This window comes from Tupaia chinensis, unplaced genomic scaffold (genome assembly GCF_000334495.1).
Source record: "Tupaia chinensis unplaced genomic scaffold, TupChi_1.0 Scaffold000325_1, whole genome shotgun sequence".
NCBI classification, from domain to species: domain Eukaryota; kingdom Metazoa; phylum Chordata; class Mammalia; order Scandentia; family Tupaiidae; genus Tupaia; species Tupaia belangeri.
The window spans coordinates 51,830-63,280 of record NW_006159819.1 but is presented as its reverse complement, the minus strand read 5'-3'; the positions used below and the strand labels follow the sequence as shown (position 1 = coordinate 63,280).

Genomic DNA, 11,451 nt, shown 5'->3' with positions numbered 1-11,451 from the left:
ATGCAACATGGTCATCCTCCTGGGTTGTGATTTGTCACATTCTGTCTATCTGTCTCTTTCTGTTTCTTTGATAAGTGTACATACTCTAAAAGCAAAATAATAATAATAATAATAATAATTAAAAATCTATTTTTTAAAAGTTTTTGCCAGAGAAAGACAAAGAGAGAAAAAACAGGTTGTCAGGTCCATGACTCGAACTGCAGTCAGCCATATGGGAATTCCTGCACTTTAAAACCACACCACCTGCTGGCCCCGCTAAAAAAAATAATTCTCTTAAACAAAAATGTACACATATGATTGAATAACATAAAGCATAAAGTATATAAACATACATCACACGATATGATATTCTGAAATACGTATACATTGTGAAATTGTTAAATAAGTCAAAATGTATTATGATCTTACTTGTCCTTTTTTGTTGTGGTAACAAAGTCCCTCCTCTCCCACATCATATTACAATTATCTATGAGACAAAAGGTGAAAAATCCCTTGGCGGATTTGTTTGGTCTTAACACTATAGATAATGGGGTTTGTTACAGGGGGTGCCAGTAGATAGATGTTGGCCATAATGACATGTACAATTGGAGGGGCATGCTTGGCAAAGCGGTGAGTCATGGACACTCCCACCATGGGAACATAGAGAACCAAGACAGCTAAGATGTGGGACATACAGTTATTGAGGGCGCGGAGTCTTTCGATGTGGGAGCCTAGTCTCAGCACATTTCTCAGGATGAATCCATAGGAGAGCATGATGAGCAAGGAGTCCAGTACATTAATAAACAGCGCTAGTAAAAATCCATACCAATTGTTGATGGTGGTGTCAGCGCACACCAAGTGAATCATGTCTTGATGGAGGCAGTAAGAGTGGGAAAGATTATGGGAGCCGCAAAAGGGAAGCCGTATCAGTAGGACCAACCCAGGAATAACAGCCAGAACACAGCGGCATATGATGGCTAGTCCTATTCTTCTGATGACCTGGTTAGTGAGGATGGAGGCATAGTGGAGGGGCCGGCAGATGGCCACATAGCGATCAAAGGACATGGCCAACAGCACAGAAGATTCCATGAAGGAAAATGCATGGATGAAGAAGAACTGAGCAAAACAAGCCTCAAAACTGATTTTTGAAGCATTTAACCACGAATGCCCATGAGAATGAAGTAGAAGGTGACTTGACTGGAGTTAGTGTCCAGAGTCATGACTGAATGGGACAGGTATAGAAAATACTTCTCTGCCGAATCTGAGAAAGAAAGGGTGGGGGCGGGGCAGCATAAGTATTTGAGGAAGTGTTCATGACCGCTTGATCACATGAACCACGTATTTCAGAGCATGAAGTGATCATCTGTTTTAAACTGTTTACATGTTCAGAAAACAGTTTTCTTTACATATGAGAAGTATAGGAGAGTTTTATTGCCGTAAAAAATAATAGCTATAGAATAGAGAAAACAGCAAAACATTTGTTTGATGTCATGAGGCAAGGAAAAAAAGAGTGAGCTACAACCAGCAAATCTAAAAAGCGATTATAAGACAGGTATTTAATCTTTAAGTCAACCAAACCTCACAAAGAGAAATGGGCTGAGGCAAACAAGAGGAAAAATATAATGCCTGTTTTCAAAAAACAGAAGTCCTATGAAAGAACTTTCAGAGACCAGAAGTTAGAGGATCTTTTTGTTGGCTGAAGGGCCAAAATAGACCCTTGAGTGAGTCAAACATGACATTCTATGGCTGAGATATACGTCAAAAGGAACTTTGTTAAAAGGTTAATCTAGTGAGCACTTCTGGGAAAGACTGCAATTATGATTAGAAACATGTCTGGGAAACTGCCTCACAGGACTGAATGTTGGAAACAGATCTCTCTGTACATAAAACAATTATATCTTTTGGATCATTCAGCAGTTTGCGAATTTTAAGCTCATATTCCCTGAGGTTGGAGTAAAATATTCCATGTGTTTTATTATTGCTATCTGGTAATACCTCATTGTACTTTCTTAAAAATTGCAGTTTAAAAAAAGAACTACATATAATAATTTGCTAATCCTACCCTCCACCAGATAGTCTAATTCAATACTCAGTAACCTCTCTGTATTTAGGGCTGCCATCATTGCTATTTTAACCACTTTAAAGAGGGATAGATTGAGGAAGCAGAAGAGGACAGAAAGGGAGGAAATCTCAGGCTATAGAAACCAGAATCCTTCCTCCTGGCCCTCAGTAAGCAGCTTTGAACTCAGCTTTGAGAGCGAGTCCATCTCTGAGAAAGCTTCACTTGGTGCCCTTCATCCTGAAATTATGTTACCCAAGAAAGGCCCCTTTGTAATCTTGTTGGGGTTTGCCATGGCACAACCCTAGTTAGTGTTTTTGGAACGTGATCAAAATGTAAGATCTTGTCTCCAAATGTCCTCCAGCCTGCCCTTCCATCCACAAGCTCTGGAGTGTTTTCTTCTATCTCTGTTCAGTTCACAAAGATCCCCTCAACCTCACTTCCTATCTCATCTTTGTGGTATTCTTTGTTCATGTACTTCACCTGTTATCTGCTTGCCAGGAGCCTTCACGTGTCTGTGGAACTTAGCCTGCTGAATAGGAGCATTTGTATAACATTTTCAGAATCTCAGGGGACAGAGTAGAATTCTTTTAAGCAGCTGCCCGAGGGAGAGAACCAAGACAGATTCATGCAGCTTTCACTGCTCCATATGGCTAACAGGCAAAGAACAGAGCTGAGATTCTCTGATTTTTCAAACGTAACCTGAGAAAAATCAAAACCAAAAGTAATACATAGCCAAACAAGTACATAAAGCAATTATATCTTTTAGATCATCCAATAGTTTGCTGTGAAATTTTTAAGGTCATATTCACTGAGGTTTGAATAAACTATTTCATGTGTTTGATTTTATTATTGCTATCTGGTAAGACTTTCTTATACTTTCTTTAAGCTTACAGTTTAAAAGCTCAAAAGAGGGAACCTGCAGTTACCATAATGGCTATGTTGCTGGACTCCCACGTAGTCGACCGCGGTTCGTGTCCCGGACTCGGTGGCTTAAAACTCATGGCGGGTGCGTATGCATGCATGCCCAAGATCCCGAGAGGAGAATGGAGGAGAAGGGATTGCAGCATGACCATCCCCCCTGGGGAGTGATTTCTCGCTTTCTGTCTCTATGTCTCTCTCTGTCTGGCGAGCGCACGCGCCCTATAGCAAAAACCTCTCCAAAAAAAAAAAAAGCTCATAAGAAATATATTAATTTTCTATTTCCACCCACCACCAGATAATCTAAATCAATACTGAATAACCTCTGTGTATTGAGGGTTGCCACCATTGTTATCATAATCATTGTGAAGAGGAGCAAATAGAGGAAGCAGAAGAGGACATGAAAGGAAGAAATCTCAGGTTGTGGAAACCATAATGCTTCCTCCTGGTTCATCACTAACCAGCCTTGATTTTGGCTTTAAGAGTGAGTCTGTCACTGAGCAAGCTACTCTTGGTGCCTGTCATCCTGAAATTATGTTACCCAAGGAAGTCTCCTTTGGTAATCCTGTTGAGGTTGTGCAAAGGCACAACTGGGTTTGTAGAACATGATAAAAAAAAATTAGATCATATTTCCAAAGGTCCTTCAACACCTCCCTTTCTTCCACAAGCTCTGAGTGTCTTCCATTTCTGTTCAGTTCATTGGGATCCCATTCAACCTCACTTCCTATTGCATCTTTCTGGTATTCTTTGACCAAGTATTTCACCTGTATCTGCTTGCCAGGAGTCTTCAGGCTTCTGTAGAACTTAGCCTGCTGAATAGGAGCTTTTGTATAACATTTTCTGATCTTCACGGGAAGGAGTAGAATCCTTTTTAACAGTTGCTTCAGGGAGAGAACCAAGACATATTTACGTAGGTTACACTTCTCTGTATCACTCACAAGAGCAGAGATTTTGTATGCAGTATTCAAAGATAACATGAGAAAAAAAAACAAAACCAAAAGTAATACAAAACTGAACCATTTAACGAACAAACAAAAAAATTGTGTAAAGAGCCAGTGTGTTTCCATATGTTCTTTTTTAAAAATTACTTTTTATTTCAGATTTAAACACGTTAAGAGGTCCTATAGATAGGACAATCATTACTATTGTAAAGCAGATCCACATACATATCATCTCACATAGTGTCTGTTCTGTGACAGAACAGCTATAAATTACTTCTTTACAAATCCCTAATACAACAAATTTTAACTTCAGTTCACATGTTATACATTCAAACCCTAGACTTGTTCATCCTACACATCGGTCTTAACTAGGTTTCCTCATTTTTTCTCACCTCATCCCACAACCCTAGATAACCATTGTTGTCTCTGTTTCTGTATATGTAAGCTCTTTTTTAAAAAAAAATGAAGAGATAAGACACTTATGGGACACAGATAAAGTTTATTATCTGTTGACGAGGATGTGTATGGTGGTCTCAACTGGACTGGACTGAGGTGTATATCATACTGGATAAAGTCTCTTCACAATCTAAGTGATGTATAGTGATTTAGTGTATGAATAATAATTTTAAAAAATTTAAAATTTTCCCATATATTAAATCATTCAGTATTTTTCTTCATGTATCTGATTTATTTCACTTAGCTTAATGTCAACCAGGAACATTCACCTTTTTTTTTAAAGTATTTTTGCTTTAGGGCAATGTTCACTCATCAGAGAGAGAGAGAGAAACAGTGAGAGGGAAAGTAAAAAATCACCTCTGGGGGTGATGGTCACACTACAGTCCATTCTCCATTATCCTCCAGGGATCTTGGGCATGTGCACACATATGCCCAGCATGATTTTCAAGCCACTGGGTCTGGGATTCAAACTGCAGTTAGCCATATAGGAATCCAGGCACAAGTCTGCTAGACCATCTGGTGGCCCCCACGTTCACTCAATTGACCTATAATTCTAGAAGTTTATTTTTTTAAAAAAACAGGAGAGAAATTGGGGGAAATTTTTTAAATGAACTTACTGTCCATTGGGTGACATGGTGTTTAAACCTCAGGATCCCATATGGCTGACTCCATGGTCCAATTTCTAGACCTGGCAGCTTGAAAAACATGCTGGGCACATGTGCATGTATGCCCAAAATCCCTAGAGGAGAATGGAAGAGAAGGGAGGGTTGTAGTGTGACCATCTCCTTGGGAGATGATTTCTCACTTTCCCCCTCTCTGTCTCTCTCTGGCAAGTGTGTATACTTTGTGATGTAAGTCTAAAAGTAAATTAAATAAAGTGAACTAACTATCATATGAAAGATTGAACCAGAAACATCCCAGTACACATTTCTGATACAGGCTATGTTTTGTTCACTGGGTTTTATTTTGTTCCAAATAGTGTAAAGATAAAAGTGGAATCATAAAAGTAGAATGACAAAGGTAGAATTAAGAACCAATTAACTCTCAGTTTACTTATTTCATAATAGAACAAATTAGCTTAATGTCTTTTACAAAAATGAGTTATTTTCTTTTTTAAAAAATGTATTTCTTCAATAAAATCTCATTCATTATTTTACAGAACAAATATTGCATTTTCTTATCATAGTAACTTATGAGAAAAGCAAATACTTAAAATCCAATTTATTGTTCAAGATGGTACGTGTATTTATTTCCATGGTTTGATTATTACATATTGAATACATTCTTGGAAAAACCACACTGTACTCCAGAAAGATGTACAGTAGTTATAAATGTAGATTATAAATATGAATAAATTCTTTTCAAAAAGGAGATGTGCAGAAAATCCTACTATGTTTGTAATTGGAAATAAGTGAGGCATACCATTTATGGAGAATTAAACTGAGGTTTAGAAAGAAAATCGAGTCAGAAAGAACATATGTCATTCGTTGAGGCTATGTAAAGAAATTTGCAGTTGTGGATTAGGCACTCACTACAAGTATAAATGAATATAGCATATTTAATTTATTTGTAAAAGATGGCTTGCAGGTATAAATATACTAATATGAAGTATATTTTTAAAGTCTAGTTTGGACACTCACTAACTGTACAACTTAGGGCTGACTTCTCTAAACTTTGTGATATGAAGAGTTATCCTGTCTGCTGAAAGAAATTCAACAGCTAGAATATTATATGACAGTACTTAAAATGAAAAAATGAATAAAGAAATAAGTAAATACATAAATAAGGATATGCCATCAGACAAAACCATTTTAGCACACATAGAGAAGCAGACTAATAGAAATTCATTTTCTTTCAGAATTTTACTATTGTACTTCAAAAAAATGATCATGGCTATTGCTGGGCAGCATTATTATGAAGATTTAAATTAGCCAATCATTGAAAGATCTTATTATAGTTAGTGGTATATCCTAGAATGTGAAACTCAGTAAGTGTTCCTGCAGGTGTGTATTTGTAGATAGCACATAGTTGATTTATCTTTGAGTGAAGAAACAATGGACAAAAGTTTCCTTACATAGTAAACGTTAGATTTTCCTTAGATTGCACAGAAGCTCTTTAATTTGAATAGTTCCAGAACACTGGCTGAATAGCTGATTAAATTAGAAAATCATATAGATTTGAATTATTAAAGCTTTTTTACTTGTTTAAAATATTTTTGATTTTTAAGTTCTTTTCAGATTATATCAGATCTTTTTCACAGCATAGGCTCTCAATTTTTGCTTGTTCTCATTAAATGATGGATTCAGCACAATGTAAAATTATTTAGGAAAACTATAGAATGGAACACTTTTATTGTTTCTGATTCTTTCTAATTTATTTCTTTTTTATACTAGAGCCTATGCTTTTCTCACAGTATCTATATATTTATATCATTCATACTTTCGTAAGGTTTCCATCTATAATCCATAGCTATATAATTTTATTTTGTTTAATTAGAACCTGCAAATTGAAATATAGTCATATGTATAGCAGAAGTTCCCAGCATCAATATATCATGTTCTCTATAAACTAACAGTTCATACCTTTTCCTTGGTATGAATATTTGACAAGAGTCCCATCTTACCTATCTTGCTCAAGCTTTTCTAATGTTGTAGCACTGATGCCTCCCAGACTCAACTTCCATAGAACTGAGAATATTGATATGCTTGAAATATGAAAGAGAAGAATTATGATCAAATTTTCACCTCAGTGTTTTGCAGCTGTCTTATTTGCCTATTTAATATTTCTAAAATTTGTTTATTTCTTATTTCTGAGATAGAAAGACAGTGTGAGGATTCTCCAACAGAGTCTTCACATCACAATGTACATCCAGTCTTAGCCTGGCACCATCACAGTTTTCCTGTAATACTGCAATTGTGTCTAACATATATAGAGAGACCTCCCAGTACATAAACCCAGGCACTCTTCATATGGCTTCAGCATAGTAGAGCACTGCATTAGGGCTGCCTGATGGCAGCTGGTCTAGTAGCCATAATATTAAAAGCTCTTTTTGATACAGTACTCTCAGATAATTTGACTTTATTTTTTAAAATATCAACATTTTTATGCAGGTTTTGATTTAACAGTATTATAGAATTAAATTTAGTAGTTAAAATAAAGAGTAACAAATAAAACAAGAACAGGAATCTTAGAGAAAAGATCAATAACCAACATGATCTGCTCTTCATAAGAGCACATTTTAACAATGGGACCATGAAGAACACAAGCCATTGAAGAGTAGATTCTTAGCTGAGAGGGTTCAACCTAAAGATGTCTCCACTCTTCTGTTTTATAGAGGTAATAGAGTGTGCTGATCAGTCTCCCCAATAATTTCAATTAGAGGCATCTGACCAATGGTCCCTTCTGTATTTTATGTGGTGTGGATACACAAGGCTGCTAGAAATGAGGTGAAGATATATCCTCTCTATGTAATAATTTGGTGTCCACTGCTATTCATTATGTCTATAGCTGAAGAAATCTCAATATATGGAGAAATACCAAGTAGCCTAATATAAAATCCTAACACTGAGAAACCAGCCCACAATGACTTCTTTTCTCAGCCAGTAGAAGTCACCGTGGTGGCTTCTAGGCACTAGGTGGATTTTCTCTCCTGAGCTGTGTGGAAGTTCTTAGGTGGCTCCAAGAATGTGCACTGCTGAGATTTTCCTCTGAGTTAATGCACTACGAGAAATGTAACGATGGGAACCAGCAGTTAGTGTAATGGCTGTTGCTGGACTCCCACGTAGTCGACCGTGGTTCATGTCCCAGACCCAGTGACTTAAAACTCACGCCGGGCGTGTGTGCGTGCGTGCCCAAGATCCCGAGAGGAGAATGGAGGAGAAGGGATTGTGGCGTGACCATCCCCCCTGTGGGGTGATTTCTCGCTTTCTGTCTCTCTCTGTCTGTCTAGCAAGCGCATGTACCCTATAATGAAAACCTCTCCAAAAAAAAAGAAAGAAAGAAAAGAAATGTAACGATGGATGATCACCAGCTGACCTATGTTCAGGACCTGTCACAATAGTTATGACAAGGTAAGTTCACAGCCAGTGATTTTACACAGTCATGATTATAGAGCTTGGTCATTTCTGCAGACAAATGTCTTCTAATGAACCATCCTTGTTCTGGGTCTCCACGTCAGCCTGGCTGAAACATGCTCAGAGTTGTATTTGTGTTCAATGCTTAACCCATCTACTCCTCATTCTTACTCTCAGCTTTTACAGATGTTAGGAGGATATCTCAGTGAAAAGTTTCCCCTGCCTATTTCACTTTTCTCAAAATATTTTCTTATATGAGTGCTTAACTCCCATAATTCCAAGTATGTTCTATTTGTTTCCTACGGCAATGTAACAAATCTTAGCTTTACACAACCTAAATTTATTCTTTCAAAGTTTGGTTTCTAGAAGTCCAAAGTCAAAGTGTTACCAGGGTCATGCTCAGATTGAGATTCAAAGAAAGAATCTACTAAATGTCTCTTTTCTAATTTCTGGTTGTTCCATCAATTTTTTTTTTGAGAGGTTTTTGCTACAGGATGTGTGCACTCTCCAGAAGACAGAGAGAGACAGAGAGACAGAAAGCGAGAAATCACCCCCCGGGGGATGACCATGTCACAATCCCTTCTCCTCCATTCTCCTCTCAAGATCTTGGGCACGCAAGTACAAGCCCCCTGCATGAGTTTAAGCCACTGGGTCTGGGACTTGAACCGCAGTCAACTAACTACATGGAAGTTCAGCGACATAGTCATTACACTAACTGCTGGTCCTGTTCCACCAATTCTTGATACTTCTTGCTCATAGTTTCATCACTCAAATTTCTATCTTCATCTTCACATGTTTATCTTCCTCTCCATAGGATAGTGTATCTATGTCACCATCTACAAGAACACCAGAGCTCTACTTAGAGCCCACTCTAAACTGAAATAGCCTAATCTGTACTCAATTACTTTTGCAAAGACACTGTTTCCAAATCAGGATAAATTCACAGATTCCAGGCAGCTTTGAATATTTAAGGGACACAATCCTACCCAGTACATATGATAACAACCATCCTGGCTGCCATCATCTTGATATAATTGCTAAACTGACTATTTGCATATCTGAGTTCTTAGAGTATGGGTAGTGAAGACTGATACATGACTCTACAACCCAACCACTTATGGAATAGAATAAGGATGAACAATGGAGAAACAATAAAGAATGTTGTGAATGTGGCCCAGTTTTCTACAAAGTATTCTTGAGTAACTAAAATATCACTAAAATCTGTATGTCTGATAGTTTGTATACTGAATGTAGATCATATTTTTAAATCGATAACCTAATTAGTCTCTCTTTGAAAAAATAATTAAATTTGTTGTTTGTAAATTTTTTGAAAGACAATTCTCTGACTTCCATTAGAAATGTTACTAAAGTCTAATTCCTATTCTTCCCATGTCTTGAGATCATAATTCAACAACCTGACCCCAAGTAAATTAGGATGTCCACTGGGGTTTGCATACTGTGGAAAAAGGAGAAACAATGGAGACTGTTAGTTGATGGCAGTGGTGATGCTGGTGCTCTAGGCGGGAAGAGATGCCTGGACTTGCTGAAGTGATTACCCCAATGTCGCTCTTAGTCCATTTATACTTTTTCTTAGTTGAATTTCTAATTCTCAGATTCCTGCTTCCTTTCAATTTTCAGTTCTCACCCCTGAGGCCCTGTCTATTTTCTCAGGGGCAAAAATCCCCAGTATAACTTCACCAACTCCTTTCTTCAACTTCCTCCCCTTCATTTGCTTATTTCGGACAGTGAGAACTATTTTCATTTCTCAAGGCAGTAAGTTTCCTAAATGATAAATTATTTTCATTTGCTTATTTTGCATGCCTTCAAGAATAACTTGCCTCAAGCTCCAGGAAATATATGAGTACATTCCCTCTGAATAGAGAACAGTAGGATGGAATAGCTGTTACCAGATGCTCTTGTTTTCCTGGTGGGATTAACAGCTGGCACATGTTTGTACATGTAGAAGGTACTAGGGGTCAGTAAGAATGCTATGTGGTAAGGAGCACTTATAACTTAATAAGGGAGAACATAAGCTGATTATTCTCTGAACATAGATTGTATCATTTATGACAGTTTTCTGTAGAAGATTTCAAGTAGAAACCAGAAACATGGCAGATAAATTGAAAAGGAAGAACTGGATTGAAATTGGGAAGGCAGTACAGACACAGTTGTAACTATATGAATTGGGGAAAGTACATGACTTTCAGATCCCATCCTGCTCATTTTTCTTCTGACACATCCAGAATCTAGCAAATAAGTTCTTTCCTCAGCCTCGTTTCCGTCCAGCATCTAAAGCTAATTTATATATTACTCTTATGAAACAATTGGAGTTTGAGGGAGGTGTAAGTAACCACCTCACCAAAACCTGTAAAGGCATATCAGGAGCATTCATCTTGTTATCTGTTCTCAAACACTGATTTAGGGAGATTATATCAACTGAAAGGGAACTTTGGAGAAAAAGCAGAATATAAAGTCAGAAGTAGTGGAAACCACAAATGAAACAACATAGTATGCTTAAAATTAGGAATACCAAGAACTAATGGTAATGGATAGACAAGAATTGTTTTTAGCCAAATATGTCTAAGAACCAAAATATCATGAATTGATGCACGAAAAGAGAAAAATGTATGAATTGTGGCATGGAAAACCTAGGGTTTTGCCAGACCAAAGGCTTAAAACTCATGTCGGACACATGTGCATGCGTGCCCAAAATCATAAAAGAGAATGGAGGAGAATGTATTGTGGTGTGGCCATTCCCCCTGGGAGGTGATTTCTCACTTTCCTTTTCTCTGTCTCTCTCTCTGCTGTTGCTCTGGCAAGTGCACATGCCCTTTAACAACAACAACAACAACAATGAAAACTCTAAACAAATAATAAAAAAATGACAAGTTTATAAACATACATTAAGCAATATGATGCTTTGAAATTTGTGTGCATTGTGAAAGAGTTAAATAAAACAATACATAAATGAACTCACAAGTCCTTTTTTGTTGTGGTACCAGAGATCCTCTTCAACACCATA

General features: G+C 37.3%; 1 protein-coding gene across 1 annotated transcript; it reads right to left on the bottom strand.

The window, feature by feature from the left end:
- Window positions 1–462: 462 nt before the first annotated feature.
- Window positions 463–11,450, bottom strand: LOC102471843 (olfactory receptor 51Q1). Its single transcript, XM_006151715.1, has 4 exons — window positions 11,407–11,450; window positions 10,789–10,876; window positions 3,610–3,840; window positions 463–1,176 (listed from the first exon to the last, which is right to left on the bottom strand). The coding sequence occupies exons 1-4, from the start codon at window positions 11,448–11,450 to the stop codon at window positions 463–465; spliced, it is 1,077 nt and encodes a 358-aa protein (XP_006151777.1).
- Window position 11,451: the final 1 nt, after the last annotated feature.

Excerpts from the sequence above, each read along its gene's own strand:
- LOC102471843 (XM_006151715.1), bottom strand. The coding sequence starts at position 11,450 with ATGGTGTTGAAGAGGATCTCTGGTACCACAACAAAAAAGGACTT. Across the intron at positions 3,841-10,788 it reads ATATGCCTTTACAGGTTTTG|CAACTGTTAAAAAGGATTCT; the intron begins GTGAGGTGGTTA and ends CTCTCCCTGAAG. Across the intron at positions 1,177-3,609 it reads AGCTTGTGGAAGAAAGGGAG|TCAAGTCACCTTCTACTTCA; the intron begins GTGTTGAAGGAC and ends CACTAACTCCAG.